This window comes from Microcaecilia unicolor, chromosome 3, assembly GCF_901765095.1.
Source record: "Microcaecilia unicolor chromosome 3, aMicUni1.1, whole genome shotgun sequence".
NCBI lineage: Eukaryota > Metazoa > Chordata > Amphibia > Gymnophiona > Siphonopidae > Microcaecilia > Microcaecilia unicolor.
In genome coordinates, this window is record NC_044033.1 from 479,107,653 (window position 1) to 479,130,018 (window position 22,366).

The window sequence follows — 22,366 nt, forward strand, 5'->3', positions numbered from 1 at the left end:
CACAAAAGAGCCATTAGATTTTGCTACAGCTATGTTTCCACTGATGTCACAAAATTCTTAGTGGTTTTGAGAAGTGCTCTTTGTGGCAAGATCATGTGTGCAACTGACCCTCGCAACTGCTGCTTGCCATGCTTAGGACCCAACTGTAAGGTCTCTAATTGTAAACTGGGTCCTCAAATTCAGAAAAGGACCCCGAAGAGTTGAGAGGAACCACACAGTCCATTTAACTGCCATACACAAAAACTGCATGAGTACCTTCTACACCCTTCTGAGTCTGGGTTGAAAACCCATCTTTGGGCAATTGGGTGTTTACAATCACCATGTGGAAGGCAAGCCCATCTCTGTACAGCTTTTAGTTGTTGACTTTTTGAGGAAGCCCTCTATTGTTATGAGACCTCAATGTCATCCTCACCCACTGATAAAAAAAATTCCTTTCTTAACATTGGCTCCATATGGCCACGGTTGCACAGCGTGGTTGAGCCTAACGGCCTCTTCCCAAGTATGCCTTGGGACCGTATCTGGTTGAGCTCTGAGCTTTGCTCCGCAGCTTCTTCTTAGTGCCACTGTGTGAAGCTTTAGCTTGGTCCCATGGGGCCTTGCCCTAGGGGGGCGGGTCCCTACCCGGTTTTTTTTTGGGGTGTTCTCCATGGGCTCCCCTTGCAGTTCTTGGGCTTTCCAAAAGTGCTCATATCAGTAAGAATATAACTAAACCTTCACTTCCCAAGATGCAAGGGACTGAAGTATAAATCAACATACGCGTCTAGTTTCTCTTACAGATGCACACAGCTCTGGAGCACACTACCAAAAGACGTGAAAACCACAAACGATTACCTAAAGTTTTGAAAAAACCTAAAGACTCACATTTTCAGAAAGGTATACCCCATAGAACCAGCATAAACACCGAACAGTGAAACACAACAATTAAACTAGGAAATGGACAATACTCAATTCCTCGCCGCATGATCCCACCCTTGCAACCGGCAAGGGACTAACCACATCAGATCTATTTAATTGTACCATTCACTGTGTATTTGTTCACACCGGAGTCTGTAACAACCTCTCTGGAACTATGTAAGCCACATTGATGTCCAACCGCCACCTGAAACTGAACATGTCCAAGACCGAGCTTATCGTCTTTCCACCAAAACCCACTTCTCCTCTTCCTCCACTTTCTATCTCAGTTGATAACACCCTCATCCTCCCCGTCTCATCTGCCCGCAACCTCGGAGTCATATTTGACTCCTCTCTCTCCTTCTCTGCGCATATCCAGCAGATAGCCAAGACCTGTCGCTTCTTCCTCTTTAACATCAGCAAAATTCGCCCTTTCCTCTCTGAACACACCACCCGAACTCTCGTCCACGCTCTCATTACCTCTCGCCTGGACTACTGCAACTTACTCCTCACCGGCCTCCCACTTAGCCATCTATCCCCCCTTCAGTCTGTTCAGAACTCTGCTGCACGTCTCATATTCCGCCAGAACCGATATACTCATATCACCCCTCTCCTCAGGTCACTTCACTGGCTTCCGATCGGATACCGCATTCAATTCAAGCTTCTCCTTCTTACCTACAAATGCACTCAGTCTGCTGCCCCTCACTACCTCTCTACCCTCATTTCCCCTTACGTTCCCGCCCGTAACCTCCGTTCACAGGATAAATCCCTCCTCTCAGTACCCTTCTCCACCACCGCCAACTCCAGGCTCCGCTCATTCTGCCTCGCCTCACCCTATGCTTGGAACAAACTTCCTGAACCCTTACGCCAAGCCCCCTCCCTGCCCGTCTTCAAGTCTTTGCTTAAAGCCCACCTCTTCAATGCTGCGTTCGGCACCTAACCCTTACCGTTCAGTGAATCCAGACTGCCCCAATTTGACTGCCCCTATCGGACCGACCGTTCACTTGTCTATTAGATTGTAAGCTCTTTGAGCAGGGACTGTCTCTCTTTGTTAAATTGTACAGCGCTGCGTAACCCTAGTAGCGCTCTAGAAATGTTAAGTAGTAGTAGTAGTAGTAGTATTGAGCCTACAATTAGGTGGGAAAATGTGGGATACAAATGTAACAAATAAAATAAAAATAAATAAAATATACAAAAAAAAATTCAGTTGGCCTAGCTATCTTTACGCCCTTTGTCAGAGGCTAATGCTATTATAAACTACTAAGTAGGGAATTTTCCTCCGCACACCCAGAGAGCCACACCGCATCTCAGAAAAGATATAGTGGAATTAAAAAAGGTGCAGAGAAGGGCGACGAAAATGATAAAGGGGATGAGACGACTTCCCTATGAGGAAAGGCTAAAGCGGCTAGGGCTCTTCAGCTTGGAGAAAAGGCAGCTGAGGGGGAGATATGATAGAGGTCTATAAAATAATGAGTGGAGTTGAACGGGTAGATGTGAAGCGTCTGTTTACGTTTTCCAAAAATACTAGGACTAGGGGGCATGCGATGAAGGTACAATGTAGTAAATTTAAAACGAATTGGGAAAAAATGTTTCTTCACTGAACGTGTAATTAAACTCTGGAATTTGTTGCCAGAGAATGTGGTAAAGGCGGTTAGCTTACCGGAGTTTTAAAAAGGTTTGGACGGCTTCCTAAAGGAAAAGTCCATAGACCATTATTAAATGGACTTGGGGAAAATCCACTATTTCTGGGGTAAGCAGTATAAAATGTTTTGTACTTTTTTGGGGATCTTGCCAGGTATTTGTGACCTGGATTGGCCACTGTTGGAAACAGGATGCTGGGCTTGATGGACCTTTGGTCTTTCCCAGTATGGCAATACTTATGTACTTATATGACAGTTGGACAAGCTCTCGTACGTCAGCCGTGTAGTAGAGAATTATGTCCGGCACAAGCTTTGCAGTCTTCAGAGTCAGCAGCTGAGCAGGGATAATGGATTTTTTTTTTGAATAGTGTGTAAATGTGGCTCGTTCAGACTCTCTCTATGAACGTTTTACATGTGCTGTTCCCCTCTCCTCTTAAGCTGAAATGGATACGTTCTTCTGGCAGTGTTCCTACCAAGGCATATTGGTAGTTAGAATCCTCCTGTCGATTCACTCACAGGGAGAATCCCTAGTCCATTCTGGGTCCATCTGCAAGGGAGGGGTGTTATGGGGAGGTCATTAGGGGACCCTAGAGATCCTAGTGATTTTTGATTTGTTTATTTCAAGTTCAGATTTAATGCCAAGAAGTGTGATGCACTTGGGGTGCGGAAACCCAAAAGAGAGATACCGGGTAAGAGGGGAGAGATTAGTTAGCTCGGCTCAGGAGAGAGACCTTGGGGTGTTGGTGTTGGAGGATCTGAAGGTGAAGAAACAATGCGACAAGGCGACGGCCATGGCCAGAAGGATGCTAGGCTGCGTATAGAGGGGCGTAACCAGCAGAAGAAAGGAGGTGTTGATGCCCCTCTACAAGTTGTTGGTGAGGCCCCACTTTGAGTATTGTGTTCAGTTTTGGAGGCCGTATCTGGCTAAAGATGTAAAAAGACTGGAAGCGGTGCAAAGAAAAGCTACAAAAATGGTATGGGATTTGCATTGCAAACCTTACGAGGAGAGACTTGCTGACCTGAACATGTATACCTTGGAGGAAAGGAGAAACAGGAGTGACATGATACAGATGTTCAAATATTTGAAAGGTATTTATCTGCAAATGAACCTTTCCCGGAGACGGGAAGGCGTTAGAACTAGAGGACATGAATTGAAGTTGAAGGGGGGTAGACTCGGGACTAATGTCAGGAAGTACATTTTTACGGAGAGGGTGGTGGATATGTGGAATGCCCTCCCACTGGAGGTGGTGGAGATGAAAACGGTAATGGAATTCAAACGTGTGGGATAAATACAAAGGAATCCTGTTTAGAAGGAATGGTTCCGTGGAATCTTAGTGGAGATTGGGTGATGACGCCAGTAATTGGGAAACAAAACTGGAGTTGGGCAGACTTCTACGGTCTGTGCCCTGATCGTGAATGAATAGATAGGGATGGGCTGGAGTGTAAATTTTAAGGGGCTTCCATGTTAGCTTCTCAACTTTGTACAAGAACAGTACTGGGCAGACTTCTATGGTCTGTGCCCTGAGAAAGGCAAGGACAAATCAAACTCAGGTATACATATACCATGTAAAATGAGTTTTATCTTGTTGGGCAGACTGCATGGACCGTACAGGTCTTTATCTGCTGTCATTTACTATGTTACTATGTATGTGGATGTAGCCCCAGAATGAGGCTTGAAAACTTGTACTGATTTTACATGTTTGGGTATTCTCTCTATTTTAGTTTGGAAACTTCTGGTTTATTCTGTTTTGTCCTTTCTAAGCTTCAGTATATTATTCCGGTTTCTTTGTAGGTCATAGTCCCTTTACAAAGGTATTTACCATTTGTGGGTTGGGTTTTTTTTTGGGGGGGGTGGGGGTCAAATTTGTTGTGCTATTTTTGGGCTACTATTTGGCATGATTTGGGGTTGAAAATTGTTTTACTTTCTGGCAGCACTGGCCCCCAGATTGTGGGAAGAGAAAAGGCATGCCCAGTTGCACCAACCTGACCCCTTTATAATGGTTTAAGCGCTTTTATGACTTTTTTTTTTTTTTTGTTACCTTGCTGTTAAACTATGGCATTCTATTTCTGTTCAAATACGGAGCTTAGACATATACAAATTTTCGCTAGGTGCTATAAACTTATCTGTTCGATAAATATTTCAGATCTGTTTTAATTGTTTTGAATCTGGTGTATCACACTTTGACTATTTGGATACAAGCAGGATGTAAATGTTGGGAATGGAATTTTTGAGATACATGACGTTTTTTTCTTGGAGATCACTTAATGAGACCAATGGCGTATGGGCTCACAAGGACTGTTGTGCAAACCGTATGTCAGCAACAAAGATTACAGTCCTACCAGGCTTTTCTCTAACAAGTTATACCTACAAAATACCTGCAAACATTAGTTCTGAAGTGGCAGACATTGTGGTCGCTATGTGTGAAATATATGTGAGGCCTTTTTCTGTTGTTGAAGGGGACGGATTCAGGACGGATTCAGGAATTTAGCATCTAAGCTCATCTCCATTGGTGCTAAATGTAGGAATGTTGACCTGGGCCAAATCATGTTATCTGGGTCTCTCGTCATCTTGATGGTGGTGTGGAGAAACTCATCGGAAAACTAAGTTAGTGCCGCAGTTTGAGTGACAACTGACCTCTGGACACAACTCTGGTGGATATTTACGTTTTGTATTTTCATTAAAACTGAATAAAAACTAATAAAGCTTCAGAAGTAGATACTACTATGTTTTGTTTTGTTTTTTTAAATGGAGATGGAGGAGATTACTCGCAGGGATGGGTTAGATTCCGGCGGGGATGTGTTGGATTTCTGTCCCTGTACAACTCTTTACCTCAGAACAGTGGGTTCTGGAGGTCGAGAGAGGTACTCCATGGAGTGTAGTCGTCTAGTTTCGGACGCCTTCTCAATATCTCCCTGTGACTTGGTTCTAAAGCATCAGGCTGATTTTACGCTTCAGCATGTCAGCAATATAGAAGCGATGTAACCTGTGCCAGCGTAGCACAGCCTGGGTAGGTACTATTTCATGGTCCCATAGGTTCCTTTCACCACAACCTGGACCTCAAGGAGGTGGATGCTTGTCTGCGAGTCCAGCGCATCCAGATGGAAATCCTTTGATTGGTTGTTGCCTTGATATGGCCAGGGGTGGTGTTGACTTCCCTTTACCTCACAGAGGCCTTCCTCCACTTCCCCATTGCAGATCATCACAAGAGATATCTGCGACACTTTCAGTTTTGTACTTTGCCCTTTGGCCTGGTGACAGCGCTGTGCACTTTTTCTATGCGCATCTCCAGCATCAGGGTATTCAGGTTCATCCCTGCCTAGATAACTGCCTGCTGCAGGTTGACCCAGCTTTGGAGGCCAGTTTAGCTATCTTGCAGGTCATTTCTCTACTGGAATCCCTGGACTGGGTAGTGAATTGGTCCCAGGATTATCTTGTGGCCTGCTTCGACACGGCCAGAGGGATGGTTTTTCTTTCTTCTGGAGGAGCAGGCAGAGAAATTCTGGGTGCAGTTGCGCCGGTTGTGTGATCTCCCAGAGTTCATGGTTTGGGATTACTTGCTCTTGGGCTCCGTGGCCGTTGTGCTGGAGGTGGTGCCTTGGGCAAAGGCTTGTATTAACCCTCTGCAGTGGGCTTTGTTGTCCCAATGGGCATTGGCCTCGCAGGACTTCTTGTCGTCTACCACCCAAGGTGAGGCTCGGTGTAGCCTAGTGGGATAGGGTGGTTCACTTGCTGAGGTGTTTCTTCTCGATGGGAAATTGAGTGTTGTCTGACAGTGCCATAGTGGTGGTGTACATAAACAAGCAGGGCACCACCTGGAGCTGGGTGTGACCCTGGAGGCAGCGTGTCTCTGTTGGTGAGCAGAGACCCATCTGCAGGCCCTTTCAGCAGTCCACATTGTGGGCATGGTCGAGATACAGGTGGAAGCTCAGTTGCTTCTTCCTGGATCTGGGAGGATGGGAGCTGGGGCAACAGGCTTTTTAACTCGTTCTGGATCACTGTTGCTCTCCTTTGTTTAACTTGATGGCATCCAGGGTCAACAGTCAGCGGAGTGAGCCGGCCTTCCAGCATCCACTTACGGAACTTGGTGCAGCAGCTGTCTAGTTTGGTCGATGCCCTCCCTCCGGAGCAGGCTGAACCTTTTCGCCAACTGGTCAGGCAGCAGGTGTGTCGTAAATTTCTGACCAGGGGCGCATACGACACCAGAATCTCTGCGCAAGATATAGCCATGCACAGACTCTCATGGCTGCGTGTTTCTGACCTGGATCACTTGGTCCAGCAGAGAATAGCGGATGTTCCTTGCCGAGGGGATAATCTTTTCAGAGAGAAAGTAGAAGATCTGGTTGACCAAATCAAGAAGCACACGGATGCTATGACTTCTCTGTTCCACCGGGCACCTTCTGCTACCCCCTCCTCATCTAGGAAGTATTTTTGTGGACCATGGAGTGCCCCCTATTCCTTTTCCAGGCGTAGGTACACTCCGGCGTCTCGCCAGCCTACTCAGGCTCAGCCCCTACTGCTCCCCAGCAAATGCAAGGGACGGGCTTTTGATTGGCTTCAGGAAAGCATAGCCAAACTAAATGTCTGTACCAGACGACTTGCCGGTTGGGGGGAGGTTAATGTTTTTTCACCAAAGGTGGCCTCTAATAACCTTAGACTAGTGGGTTCTTCAAATAGTCCGGTTGGGATACACCCTCAGTCTGGAATCTGAACCTCCAAATTGTCCACCGGGAGCTCATTCGTTCAGCTCACAGCACAGGCAGGTGCTTATAGAGGAACTTTCCACCCTTCTGAAGGCCCATGCAGTCAAACCCATTCCACCAGGGGAAGAAGGGCTGGGATTCTGTTCCAGGTACTTCATTGTGCAGGAGAAAACGGGGGTGGGGGGGGGGGGATGCATCCCATTCTAGACCTAAGGACCCTGAACAAATTCCTCGTTTGAGAAAAGTTCAGGATGGTTTCCCTGGGCACCCTTCTTCCCATGATTCAGGAAAACGATTGGCTATACTCTCTGGACTTAAAGGACGCTTACACTCATATCCCGATACCAGCTCACAGGAAGTATCTTAGGTTTCAGCTGGGAATGCAGCACTTTCAGTACCGCATACTGCTCTTTGGCCGGGCGTCCGTGCCCAGAGTATTCACAAAATGCCTAGCAGTGCTTGCAGCATCCCTACGCAGACTGGGAGTTTGTGTTTCCTTATCTCAATGATTGATTGGCTGGTGAAGAGCACCTTGGAGGACGGTGCTTGGGAGTCCATGTGGACAACTATTCAGGTGCTGGACCTACTAGGGTTCGTAATAAATTACCGCAAGTCCCATCTCAATCCAGTGTAGAAATTGGAATTCATTGGAGCATTGCTTGACACGAGCACAGTTCGAGCCTATCTCCCCGAGACTTGGTTGGACAATCTTCTTTCTCTGGTGTCCTTGGTTTGAGCCCCTCAGCAAGTCACAACTCGGCAGATGTTGAGACTCTTTGGGCACATGGCTTCCACAGTTCATGTTACGCCCATGGCACTACTGCACATGAGATCTGCACAATGGACTCTAGCTTATCAGTGATGTCAAGCCACCTTGAACCTAGAAAATGTCATCCGTCTGTCCATCGACTTTGTTCATTTTCTCCAGTGGTGGACAATTCGATCCAATTTGACCATGAGACGTACATTTCAAATTCCTCATCCACAAAAAGTGCTGCTGACGGATGCATCTCTCCTGGGGTGAGGGTGGGACTCATATAGATGGGCTTCGCACTCGGAGCCTGGTCCCCTGAGGAAACAGATCTTCAGATCAACCTCCTGGAGTTTCTAGTGATTTGTAACTCTCTAAAGGTTTTCATAGATCGGCTGTCCATCCAAATTACCTTAATTCAAACAATCAGGTTGCGATGTACTACACCAACAAGCAGGGGGGCACCGGATCTCGCCCCTTGTGTCAGGAAGCCGCCCAGTTGTGGCTTTGAGCACGCCGTCAGTGCATGTTTCTCCAAGCCACTTATCTGGCATGCGTAAACAACAGTCTGGCCGACAGGCTGAGCAAGGTAATGCAACCTCACGAGTGGTCGCTGAATATGGGTGTGGCCCGCAAGATTCTCTGAGCATGGGGCACCCCTTCGGTGGATATTTTCGCCACTCAACTCAATCACAAGGTCCCTCAGTTCTGTTCCAGGCTTCAGGCCCATGACAGATTAGTGTCAGATGCCTTTCTCTTACATTGGGGAACAGGCCTTCTGTATGCAAATCCTCCCATACCTCTGGTAGGGAAGACTTTGCTAAAACTCAAGCAAGACCGTGGAACCATGATTGCATTCTACTGGCCACGTCAGATCTGGTTCCCTCTTCTTCTGGAGTTGTCCTCCGAAGAACCGTGGAAATTGGAGTGTTTTCCAACACTCAGAACGAGCAGTCTGTGGCTCTCACGGCCTGGATGTTGAAAGCCTAGAATTTGCTTCCTTGGGTCTTTTGGAGGGTGTCTCCCGAGTCTTGCTTGCTTCCAGGAAAGATTCCCTAAGAGGTGTTACTCTTTTAAATGGAGAAGGTTTGCCATCTGGTGTGACAGCAAGGCCAAAGATCCCCTTTCTTCTCCTACACAGACCCTGCTTGAATACCTTCTACACTTGTCAGAGTCTGGTCTCAAGACCAACTCCATAAGGGTTCACCTTACTTCAGTCAGCGTGTAGAAGGTAAGCCTATCTCTGGACAGCCTTTAGTTGTTCGCTTCATGAGAGGTTTGCTTTTGTCGAAGTCCCCTGTCAAACCGCCAGTGTCATGGGATCTCAATGTCGTTCTCACCCAGCTGATGAAAGCTCCTTTCGAGCCACTGAATTCCTGCCATCCGAAGTACTTGACCTGGAAGGCCATTTTCTTGGTGACTGTTACTTCAGCTCATAGGGTCAGTGAGCTTCAGGCCCTAGTAGTGGATGCACCTTATACTAAGTTTCATTACAACAGAGTAGTCCTCCGCACGCATCCTAAGTTCCTGCCGAAGGTGGTGTCGGAGTTCCATCTGAAACAGTCAATAGTCTTGCCAACATGTTTTCCCCGTCCTCATGCGCACCCTGGCGAAAGCAGCTTGCACACCTTGGACTGCACGAGAGCATTGGCCTTTTACATGGAGTGGACGAAGCCCTTCAGACAGTCCGCCCAGTTGTTCGTTTCTTTTGATCCCAACAGGAGGGGAGTTGCCATCGAAAAAGACACAATCTCCAGTTGGCTAGCAGATTGCATTTCCTTCACTTATGCCCAAGCTGGGCTGACTCTGGAGGGCCATGTCACAGCTCATAATTTCAGAGCAATGGCTGTGTCGGTGACTCACTTAAAGTCAGCTTCCATTGAAGAGATTTGCAAAGCTGCAACGTGGTCTTCAGTCCACACATTCACATCACACTACTGCATTGAGCAGGATTCCCGACGCGACAATCGGTTTAGTTAGTCGGTGCTGCAGAATTTGTTTGGGGTTTAGAATCCAACTCCACCCCTCCAGGCCCTTTTTGTTCTGTTTCAGGCTGCACTCTCAGCTAGTTGTATATAGTTTCAGGTTAATCTATGTTATGTCCTCGCCGTTGTGAGGTCCAGTTGACCAACCTTTGTTGTTTTTGGGTGAGCGTGGATGCTAGGGATACCCCATTTGTGAGTATAATACAGCCTGCTTGTTCTCAGAGAAAGTGAAGATACTTACCTGTAGCAGGTATTCTCTGAGGACAGCAGGCTGATTATTCTCACAAACCTGCCGACCTCCCCTTGGAATTGTCTCCTCTCTCTCTCTCTCTTTTTTTTTTTTTTTTTAACTCTCTTACTCTTCATTGAGCTGAGTACGGCAGGTGGGAAGACTCGGCGCATGCTCAGTCTGACGTGCGGCGCGCTCAGAAGGCTCTAGCAAACTTTTTGCTATTTGAAATGCCAGGTCCCAGGCCGGCGTGGATCGCTGACCCAATTGTGAGAATAATCAGCCTACCGTCCTAGGAGAATATCTGCTGCAGGTAAATATCTTCGCTTTTCACTCAACGAATAGTTGGCACTTGATATACTGCCTTTCTGTGGTTACGATCAAAGCGATTGACAAATTATATACAGGTATTTATTTTGTACCTGGGTCAATGGAGGGTTAAGTGACTTGCCCAGAGTTGCAAGGAGCTGCAGGGGAATTGAACCCAGGGCGGACCACCCCCACCACCCCGCCCTTGGTACACCACTGGGATTCTGTCAAGTACTTTGTGACCCGGATTGGCCTCTGGTGGAAGCAGGATACTGGGCTAGATGGACCATTGGTGTGACCCAGTATGGTTTATATTTGAAGAAAATGGCAGTACATAAGCTTTTATGAGAGAGATTATATATATATATATATACTAGTAAAAAAGGCCCATTTCTGACTCAAATGAAACGGGCGCTAGCAAAGTTTTCCTCGTAGTGTGTATATTTGAGAGAGTGACAGTGTGAGAGACAGAGTAACTATGCGAGTGTGTGTGTCGGAGAGAGAGTGAGACGGTGCAAGTGTGTCTGTGAGAGAGTGTGTGTGTGTCAGAATGACTGTGTGCGAGTGCATATGTGAGACACAGTGAGTGTGATAGAGAGAGAGTGTGTTTCACACAGATAGTGTGTGTGAGAGAGCGAGTGTGAGTATGTGTGTGATACACAGAGGCTGAACTCAAGAGGAATTTCTGCTTGTAACAGCGCTAAAAAGTGAGCTTTAGGAGAAACAGCTTAAAAGAAATACCACTTGGAAAGGGACAGGAAGGTGGGGGCCTGTTAGAGGTCCCATGGGGTTTGGCTGAGACAGAGGAGCCCGAGAGCTCAGGGATTCTCACTTTGTCGCGCATTTCTCACTGTGTCCAGCTCTCTGTGTAGAATTTGCGCTCTCTCCTCCGCATCGTCTGCCTGCTGGTGCAAACATTGAATGTTCCTTTTCTTCGCATCCAGGGAGTTCAGTCCAGCCATGATTCCAGCACACACGGATCCTTCTCACAGCAAAAAAGACAATTTAAAAAATAAAAACTTTCCCTGGCACAGCACTGCAGAGGGAAAGGTCACTGACAACAGCAACCATAGAGCAGCCTAGAACTACAGAAAGAAAGAAATCTGTGCTGAAACTCGCTGACTTCTCTAAGTTCTTCGACGATGCAAACCAACAACAACCAAAAAAATCGTGCAACTCTTTGTCCTTCAGTCTAAATGTACTCTGTTTTAGAGAGAGCACCGTGTGTAAAAGTGAAGAGGAAAGCGGGTACTTGCATAAGCTCACCGTCGCACAGCCACGATCACATTTCCTTCAGCTGCAGTAACTTCCATCTGTGCTACGACTTGCGATGGACGTGGCGTTGCGTCGAGGGCGTCAGGGGCGTGTCCTCCATGTAGCAATGGGTGTGCGATTGGATTTGCTTCTGGAGAAGGCAGCATTAGTGGGCTTGCGTGTTACGTCAGTTTTCGTTGCGTAGCAACGGGTGTGCGATGGGATTCGGTGAGTGTCAGTGCTCTGCCCTCGACGTCATCACGTTTTACGCGAGGGCGTTGCAGACACTGATGGGCTGACTGCGATCTACACCAGGACAAATTTAGAACGTTCAGAGGCTTCATTAGAATGTTGGAGGTGCGTTTTATATAGAGAGATATATAATTTGTATTTTTAAGCTTTCTAACACTACTTCTAAAAAAAGTCACTTGAAGGTTGGTTACATCAGACTAAGGGACTCATTTTCAAAGCATTAGACTTACAATATATAACTTTGTAAATCTAAGTGCTTTGAAAATATGCCTCTTTGTTAAATAAGGAGATATAGTAATTGTAAAATGTGCTGTTATAGATGAATATTTGAGTAAGAAATTCAGTTTCTCATCAGAGTTTTAAAGGACATGTATACCAACATTATATCATTCATTTTTATATAATTGTATGATATGTTTTAATACTTTTTGTTTTTTGTTCTTTGTAACATATACCCTGATGCAGCCCAAGGGTGAGTTTGAATAAATTCTTTATTTTGAGTTGTCGTCATGAGCAGGGGGACCTGGCCTGGCTTAGCTCTCTTTCTCTCTGTTTCTCCTTCTCCTAGATACAAACAGCAAGGAACAGTTCTTAGAAATATGCCAAGGTGTTTATTATAGATCTCTAAACAAAACACAGCCTTCACGTTTTCTCTGTACTTTCTAAACAAACAACCCAACTTTAACTTTGGCAGATATATTCTCTGCAGTTGCTCAACCAAAGTCCACAAACATAACACTCTATACAATCTCTCCATTGTTTTTCTAAGCACAGTTTAAACACAAAGAAATTACAGCCTTGGCTTTTAGAGCTTAGCCATATGGGCTGAGCAGCTGGGCCTCACCTCCTTCCATGGTCTTAGCTTGCTGGTCTAGCATCTTTCTCAGGATTCTCCTTGCCTCGGATTGACTACCAGCGTCCACAACTCTGCTTCACTTTGGAGTCCTCTTTGTCCCTGGTGGGGCACTTTTCTCTGTTTCTGTCTCTCTCTCTGTCTTTGTCTTCTAGGGAACATTAAAATCCTGTCCAGTTTGCTTCAGACGGTGTTCATTGGCTAAAGTGAAGCTAATGTATAATTAGTAAACATCAGTGCAGAAAAATCTGATTTGACCACCAGTTTTTACATCTTAGGATGTGTCTGATTGTCTTGCTCTTTTGCGATGTAATTTCAGGTAAAACGTTTATTATTGTTGGCCTATAAAGGAAAAAGTAACAATTTTTTTAATTTAGATCGTTAAAGGAGAATATGAGTCTGATGTAAGGATCTTTGGCACTGATGAGACACAAAAGAGAGCCAAAAGTTTGATAGATGATCTTATTAAACAATATGAAGAAAGACCTGAAAGAGGTAAGAAATAGTTAAGATGTTTGTAGGTTTTCCACCTTTTTTTTTCTTCTAACTGAACCGTTGATATTGCTAAATTATCCAGAGTGCAAATTGAACGGTGGTTCTCTCTAACAACTCTAGTATTCAGGCCCATATATCTAGTATTTTCACTTTTATGCCTATATTTTTGTATAAGTAGAAAAGGTTGTTGTTCTAATCAACTTCATCTCGTATACATGGAGCTGTCTTAGATTCTGAATCTTCATCTTCTTTTAAAATGCAATGGATAAAATCTCTATGCCCTGTTATCCTAGCTAGATCACTAATTGAGGCTGCACTAAATTTTCTGATTAGTGCCTGAGCCAAGCAACAATATTTGACAGGTGAGTAAGATTTTAGAATGAAATAGTTGAAAATGAAGCCATTAAACTTGTTTCTTAGACAATAAAATCCTTTATTTGACTATTCCTGCCCTGTCACTGCTGTCATATCTCCCCCCCCCCCCCCTTCCTTTTGCATTCAAACCACTTTCTACTTCCTCCTATGTTTTATATTTTGTTATGTGCTTAAATTTTGGATTTTGCCTCTTGTACTCCACCAGGACAGCTCTTACCATTGTCTCCAGTAATCTCATGGCCAAAGTCAAAGGGCTTTATTCCGTCATTATTATCTGTGAAAACACATCTCTTCAATAGAGCCTACAAAAAGAACCCTTAAAGACACAAATTCACCTCCTAAACTATCCTATCTAACACTATATTTTCCAATTCCTCATCCATCTTCAGCTTACCATCGATTGTATCCATTATTCTCCGAGGACAAGCAGGCTGCTTGTTCTCACAAATGGGTGACGTCCACGGCAGCCCCTCCGATCGGAGATCTTCCTAGCAACAGAGTTTGCTAGTTCTCGCGCGTGCCCGCGATGCGCACATTTGTGCGGCCGTCTTCCCGCCCGAAATCGCTCGTGTTCGCTAGTCTCCTTTTTTCCGTGGCTCGGGGTGGATGTTTTTTCGGTCGCTCTGTGCCCCTAGGAGATCCCTCGCAATTCGCGATCTTTTTTTCTCTCTTAAAATTTTCCTTTATTTCTAGTGTTGGCCCGTAAGTTTTCTTTCGTGGTCGAGTGCGGCTTTTTTCGCCGCCCGTTCGTTTTTTGGTGCCCTTTTTACACCATCGCGGATTTCGATTTTGCCGGTGTGATTTTTCCGCCCATGTCATCGAAGCTTTCCAGCGGCTTCAAACCGTGCACCCAGTGCGGCCGGATAATCTCTCTCACTGATAGGCACGCTTCTTGCCTTCAGTGTCTGGGGGCTGGGCACTGTCCTCAGGCCTGTAATCTCTGTCTTCTCTTCAAGAGAACTGAGGCGGCGAGATTAGCCCAGTGGAACAGTTTGTTCGGGACTTCATCCGGCACGTCGACATCCTCCGTTCCGCGGTCCTCGGCATCTGAGCTTTCGGTACCGCGCCCATCATCGACTTCAGTTCCGCGTTCATCGGTACCGGTATCGAAGTCATCGTCTGGTGCAGTTGTGAGACCGGGATCGTTCCTCGTGAGGATGTCGTCGGAGGGTGCTTCGAAGTCTGGAGTGCAGGTGAGGGCTGTCCATTCCCCTGCTGGTGGCGGTGAGCCCATGAAGCAGGTCTTCGTCTGTCTCGAGGGCTCCCGCGGTACAGCCCCCCCCCCCGGGATTGACCCTCTTCGGACCCGGACCTGAGGAAACGTTTGGATTCGACGTCTTCCTCTTCGGTACTGGGGGGTACCGAGGCCGTGCGTCGTGCTAAGGCAAAGAAGCACCGGCATCGGTCACCCTCCAAACGTGGTACCGAGAGCTCTGGGTCGCCGGTACCGCCGGCACCCAAGCGTCGACATCGGGAGGACCGCTCACCCTCCATTCAGGAGGTGTCGATTCATTCACCTGTGGACAGCCCGGTACCGCCTCCATCCCCGGAACAGATTCGCAGCTTGTTGCTGGTACTGGCCCCACCGCCTTTCTCCACAGCCGCTCTGAACGAGAGCCTCAGGGCCGTCCTTCCGGGGATCCTGGAGGAGCTGTTTTGCCCTTTTCCTCCGGTACCGGGGGTGCTTGCGCCGCCGGTGCCGTCGAGTGAGGCGACGGCTGGGCCCTCGTCTGCGGTGAGGACGCCCGCCCTGGTACCGCTTGCGGTGCCGGCCGCCTCCCAGGAGGGCTCCTCGACGATGTCGATGGGGGGAGCTCCATCGTCGCCGCTACAGGAGTCCTCTTCTCGACGCTCCCACCGTGGCCGTGTTTCCATGGAGTCGAGGCGGGCACAGCTTCGGACTGAAGTCCACCAGCTGGTGTCCGACACTGATGAGGAGGCCTCGTGGGAAGCAGAGGAAGGCTTCGGATATTTCTCTGATGAGGAGTCTGACGGTCTTCCTTCTGATCCTACTCCCTCGCCTGAAGACAGCTTTCTCCACCGGAGAGTCTCTCTTTCGCGGCCTTTGTCCGGGAAATGTCTACGGCAATTCCCTTTCCCGTGGTCACGGAGGATGAGCCGAGAGCTGAGATGCTGGAGCTCTTGGACTATCCTTCGCCACCTAAGGAATCGTCCACAGTACCCATGTATCATGTCTTCAAGAAGACATTGCTGGCGAACTGGGCGAAACCCTTAACTACGCCTCACATCCCCAAGAAGATCGAATCTCAATATCGGATCCATGGGGACCCGGAGTTGATGCGGACTCAGTTGCCACACGACTCTGGTGTGGTGGATCTGGCCCTCAAGAAGGCCAAGAGTTCTAGAGAGTATGCTTCGGCGCCCCCGGGCAAAGACTCTAGAACCTTGGACTCCTTTGGGCGGAAGGCCTACCATTCTGCAATGCTCATCGCCAAAATCCAGTCCTACCAGCTCTACACGAGCATACACATGCGGAACAATGTGCGGCGGTTGGCGGACTTGGTGGACAAGCTCCCTTCTGAGCAGGCCAAGCCCTTTCAGCAGGTGGTCAGGCAGCTGAAATCGTTTAGGAAATTCCTGGCCAGGGGGGTCTTTGACTCTTTTGATGTTGCATCCAGGGCCGCTGCGCAGGGTGTGGTGATGCGCAGGCTCTCATGGCTGCGTGCCTCCGACCTGGAAAATCGAATCCAGCAGCGGATTGCGGATGCCCCTTGCCGGGGGGGACAATGTTTTGGGGGACAAGGTCGAACAGGTGGTTGAACAGCTCCACCAGTGGGATACCGCTTTCGACAAGTTCTCCCGCCGGCTGCCTTCAGCCTCTACCTCTTCGGGCAGACGTTTTTATGGGGGAAGGAGGGCGGTTCCCTATTCTTCCGGTAAGCGTAGGTACAATCCTCCTTCCCGCCAGCCTGCTGCTCAGGCTAAACCCCAGCGCGCTCGCTCTCGTCAGCAGCGCGCGCCTCAGGCCCCTGCGGCTCCCCAGCAAAAGTCAGGGGCGGGCTTTTGACTGGCTCCTGCAGAGCATAGCTGACGTTCCAGTGTCTGTGCCAGACAGCCTACCGGTCGGGGGGAGGTTAACATTTTTTCACCAAAGGTGGCCTCTTGTAACCTCCGATCAGTGGGTTCTCCAAATAGTCCGGCTAGGGTACTCTCTCAATTTGACCTCAAAGCCTCCAAATTGCCCACCGGGAGCTCAGTCCTTCAGCTTCCAGCACAGGCAGGTACTTGCAGAGGAACTCTCCGCCCTTCTCAGCGCCAATGCGGTTGAGCCCGTGCCACCGGGGCAAGAGGGGCTGGGATTCTATTCCAGGTACTTCCTTGTGGAAAAGAAAACAGGGGGGATGCGTCCCATCCTAGACCTAAGGGCCCTGAACAAATATCTGATCAAAGAAAAGTTCAGGATGCTTTCCCTGGCCACCCTTCTTCCCATGATTCAACAGTACGATTGGCTATGCTCTCTGGACTTAAAGGATGCCTATACGCACATCCCGATTCTGCCAGCTCACAGGCAGTATCTTCGATTTTGTCTGGGAACACGGCATTTTCAGTACTGTGTGCTACCCTTTGGGCTCGCCTCCGTGCCCAGAGTGTTCACCAAATGCCTAGCTGTAGTAGCGGCTTCTCTACGCAGGCTGGGAGTGCATGTGTTCCCTTACCTCGACGATTGGCTGGTAAAGAACACCTCCGAGGCAGGAGCTCAGCAGTCCATGCAGGTGACTATTCGACTCCTGGAGCTGCTAGGGTTTGTGATAAATTATCCAAAGTACCACCTTCTTCCAGTTCAGAAACTCAAATTCATAGGAGCTCTGCTGGATTCTCAGACGGCCCGTGCCTACCTTCCAGAGACCAGGGCCGACAATCTGCTGACACTTGTCTCCTCGGTGCGGGCGTCGCAACAGATCATAGCTCGGCAGATGTTGAGATTGCTCGGCCACATGGCCTCCACGGCTCACGTGACTCCCATGGTCCGCCTTTTTATGAGATCAGCTCAATGGACCCTAGCCTCCCAGTGGTGCCAGGCTGCTGGGAGCCTAGAGGACATGGTCCGCTTGTCCACGAGGTTTCTCCTCTTCCTTCATTGGTGGACAATTCAATCCAATTTGACCCTGGGACGTCCCTTCCAGATTCCTCAGCCGCAAAAGGTGCTGACCACGGACGCGTCACTCCTGGGGTGGGGAGTGCATGTCGATGGGCTCCACACCCAGGGGACTTGGTCCGTCCAGGAACAAGGTCTACAGATCAACCTCCTGGAGTTGCGAGCGGTCTGGAATGCTCTGAAGGCTTTCCGGGATCGGCTGTCCCATCAAATTATCCAAATTCAGACAGACAACCAGGTTGCTATGTATTACATCAACAAGCAGGGGGGCACCGGATCTCGCCCCCTGTATCGGGAAGCCGTCAGCATGTGGCATTGGGCACGCTGGTTCGGCATGTGGCTCCAGGCCACGTATCTGGCAGGCGTAAACAACAGTCTGGCCGACAGATTGAGCAGGATCATGCAACCGCACGAGTGGTCGCTCAGTTCCAGAGTGGTTCGCGAGATCTTCCAAGTGTGGGCCACCCCCTTGGTGGACCTCTTTGCCACTCAGACCAATCACAAGGTCCTGTTCCAGGCTGCAGGCCCACGGCAGACTGGCGTCGGATGCTTTCCTTCTGTTTTGGGGGGAAGGCCTCCTGTACGCGTATCCTCCCATTCCTTTGATAGGGAGGACTTTGCTGAAACTCAAGCAAGACAGGGGAACCATGATTTTGATTGCTCCTTTTTGGCCTCGTCAGATCTGGTTCCCTCTTCTTCTGGAGTTGTCTTCCGAGGAACCGTGGAGATTGGACTGCTTTCCAACCCTCATCACTCAGAATGAGGGGGCGCTTCTCCATCCCAATCTCCGGTCTCTGGCCCTCACGGCCTGGATGTTGAGAGTGTAGACTTCGCCTCCTTGGATCTGTCAGAGGGTGTCTCCCGAGTCTTGCTTGCTTCCAGGAAAGATTCTACCAAGAGGAGTTATTTTTTCCTCTGGCGACGGTTTGCTGTGTGGTGTGATGGCAAGGCCTTAGATCCTCGTTCTTGTCCTACACAGACCCTGCTTGAATACCTTCTACATTTATCGGAGTCTGGTCTTAAAACTAACTCTGTAAGGGTTCATCTTAGTGCGATTAGTGCATACCATTACCATGTGGAAGGTAAACCGATCTCTGGACAACCTTTAGTAGTTCGTTCGTTTCATGAGAGGTTTGCTTTTGTCAAAGCCCCCACTCAAACCTCCTACAGTGTCATGGGATCTCAATGCCGTTCTCACCCAGCTGATGAAACCTCCTTTTGAGCCGCTGGACTCCTGTCATCTGAAGTACTTGACCTGGAAGGTCATTTTCTTGGTGGCAGTTACTTCAGCTCGCAGAGTCAGTGAGCTTCAAGCCTTGGTGGCTCATGCTCCTTATACCAAATTTCATCATAACAGTGTAGTCCTCCGCACTCACCCTAAGTTCTTGCCGAAGGTGGTGTCGGAGTTCCATCTGAACCAGTCAATTGTCTTGCCAACATTCTTTCCCCATCCGCATACCCGCCCTGCTGAACGTCAACTGCACACATTGGACTGCAAGCGAGCATTGGCCTTCTATCTGGAGCGGACAAGCCCACACAGACAGTCCGCCCAACTTTTTGTTTCTTTTGATCCCAACAGGTGGGGAGTGGCTGTCGGGAAACGCACCATATCCAATTGGCTAGCAGATTGCATTTCCTTCACTTACGCCCAGGCTGGGCTGACTCTTGAGGGTCATGTCACGGCTCATAGTGTTCGAGCCCTGGCGGCGTCAGTGGCCCACTTGAAGTCAGCCACTATTTGAAGAGATTTGCAAGGCTGCGACGTGGTCATCTGTCCACACATTCACATCTCACTACTGCCTTCAGAAGGATTCCCGACGCGACAGTCGGTTCGGGCAGTCGGTGCTGCAGAATCTGTTTGGGGTTTAGAATCCAACTCCACCCCCCTAGGCCCATTTTTATTCTGTTCCAGGCTGCACTCTCAGTTAGTTGGAAAAGTTTAGGTCAATCTCAGATATGTCCTCGCCGTTGCGAGGCCCAATTGACCAATATTTCTCCGAGGACAAGCAGGCTGCTTGTTCTCACTGATGGGTGACGTCCACGGCAGCCCCTCCAATCGGAATCTTCACTAGCAAAGTCCTTTGCTAGCCCTCGCGCGCCCGCGCACACCGCGCATGCGCGGCCGTCTTCCCACCCGAAACCGGCTCGAGCCGGCCAGTCTTCTTTCGTCCGCACTCGGTTCGGTTGTGTTTTCGCCGTGTCGAGCCCCGGAAAGTCGACCTCGCGCGTCCTTTTTTCGACGTGTTTTTCTTCGGAAAATCCTCAAAAACTGTTTGGGAAGTGCTCCGGAAGCCCTCTCGGGTTTTGTTTGCCCCTTCCCGTATTTTTCAGATTTTGCCCCGGTAAGTTTTCTTTCGTCGTCGGGGTAGGCCTCTTTTCGGCCTCGGTCGAGATTTTTCTCCCTTAAAGTTTTGGTGCTCACTTTTCGTCATTTCGGATTTTGATTTCGCCGGCGTGATTTTTCCGCCCATGACATCGAAGCCTTCCAGCGGCTTCAAGAAGTGCACCCAGTGCGCCCGGGTAATCTCGTTCACTGATAGGCACTCATCGTGTCTTCAGTGTCTGGGGGCCGAGCACCGTCCTCAGAACTGTAGTCTGTGTTCCCTGTTACAAAGGCGGACTCAGGTAGCGAGATTGGCCCAGTGGAACGTTTTGTTCTCGGGCTCTTCGTCGGCATCGGCACCGGGGGCATCGAGTGCATCGACGTCGTCAGCGTCCAGACCTTCTTCCTCGGCTGCTAGTGTATCGGGTGCATCGAGTCTCTGCATCGGCGCTGAGGCATCGGACGACTGCATCGACGTCGGTGGTACCGGGACCTCGTCTGCTGATGTCGTCGGACGGTGGTGCATTGTCTGGAGTGCAGGTGAGGGCTGTCCATTCCCCTGCTGGTGGCGGTGAGCCTTCGGGTGGGTCTCCCCCTACCCTGAGGGCTCCTGCGGTACAGCCCCCCCGAGATCGACCTCCTTCGGCCTCGGCCCCGAGGAAGCGACGGCTGGATTCTACGTCCTCCTCGTCGGTGCCAGGGAGCTCCGGTGACATGCTTCGGAAGAAGTCGAAGAAGCATCGACACCGGTCTCCTCCCCGCGTCGGCACCGAGAGCTCTGGGTCGCCGAGGGAGTCGGCACCCAGCAGGCATCGGCACCGAGAGGACCGCTCAACCTCTGTTCAGGAGGTGTCGATGCGCTCCACTCTGGACAGCCCGGAACAGCCTCCACGCCCGGAACAGGTTCTGACGTCGACGCCTGCATCGACCTCTCTGCCTTTCTCTGCAGCCGCTCTGAACGAGAGCCTCCGGGCCATTCTCCCAGAGATTCTGGGAGAGCTGTTGCGCCCTACCCCTCCGGTACCGGCGGTGCTTGCGCCTCCGGTACCGTCGAGCGTGGCGCTGGCTGGCCCATCGCCCGGGGTGAGGTCCCCGACGTCGGTACCGCGTGCGGTGCCGACTGCGGCCACCTCCCAGGAGGGCTCCCCGACTACGTCGGCGGAGGGAGCTTCGCCGATGCGGGCGAGGGAGTCTACCTCTCGACGCCCCCATCGTGGACGTGGCTCCACGGAGTCGAGTCGGGCACGGTTGCAGACACAGGTCCGTGAACTTGTGTCTGACACCGAGGGTGAGGCCTCGTGGGAAGAGGAAGAAGACCCCAGATATTTCTCTGACGAGGAGTCTGAGGGTCTTCCTTCCGATCCCACTCCCTCTCCTGAAAGACAGCTTTCTCCTCCTGAGAGTCTGTCTTTCGCTTCCTTTGTCCGGGAGATGTCTACGGCCATCCCCTTCCCGGTGGTTGTGGAGGACGAGCCCAGGGCTGAAATGTTTGAGCTCCTGGACTATCCTTCTCCACCTAAGGAAGCGTCCACTGTTCCCTTGCACCATGTCCTAAAAAAGACATTGCTTGCGAACTGGACCAAGCCACTAAGTAATCCCCACATTCCCAAGAAGATCGAGTCCCAGTACCGGATCCATGGGGACCCAGAGCTGATGCGCACCCAGTTGCCTCACGACTCTGGAGTTGTGGATTTGGCCCTAAAGAAGGCTAAGAGTTCTAGGGAGCATGGTTCGGCGCCCCCGGGCAAAGACTCTAGAACCTTACACTCCTTTGGGAGGAAGGCCTACCATTCTTCTATGCTCGTGGCCAAAATCCAGTCTTACCAGCTCTACACGAGCATACACATGCGGAACAATGTGCGGCAGTTGGCGGGCTTGGTTGATGCGCTCCCCCCTGAGCAAGCCAAGCCTTTTCAGGAGGTGGTCAGGCAGCTGAAGGCGTGCAGAAAATTCCTGGCCAGAGGGGTGTATGACACCTTTGATGTTGCGTCCAGGGCCGCTGCTCAAGGTGTGGTGATGCGCAGGCTCTCATGGCTGCGTGCCTCCGACCTGGAGAATAGACTCCAGCAGCGGATTGCGGACTCGCCTTGCCGTGCGGACAATATTTTTGGAGAGAAGGTCGAGCAGGTGGTAGAGCATCTCCACCAGCGGGATACCGCATTCGACAAGTTCTCCCGCCGGCAGCCTTCAG

At 49.7% G+C, this 22,366-nt stretch overlaps 1 protein-coding gene across 1 annotated transcript in view; it reads left to right on the plus strand.

The window, feature by feature from the left end:
• DDX43 (DEAD-box helicase 43) overlaps positions 1–22,366 on the plus strand; it is a 344,939-nt gene that overhangs the window by 35,722 nt on the left and 286,851 nt on the right. The window contains exon 3 of the mRNA XM_030199037.1: positions 13,243–13,360. Coding sequence (XP_030054897.1) covers positions 13,243–13,360 — 118 coding nt within the window. The remainder of the gene's footprint in view (positions 1–13,242; positions 13,361–22,366) is intronic.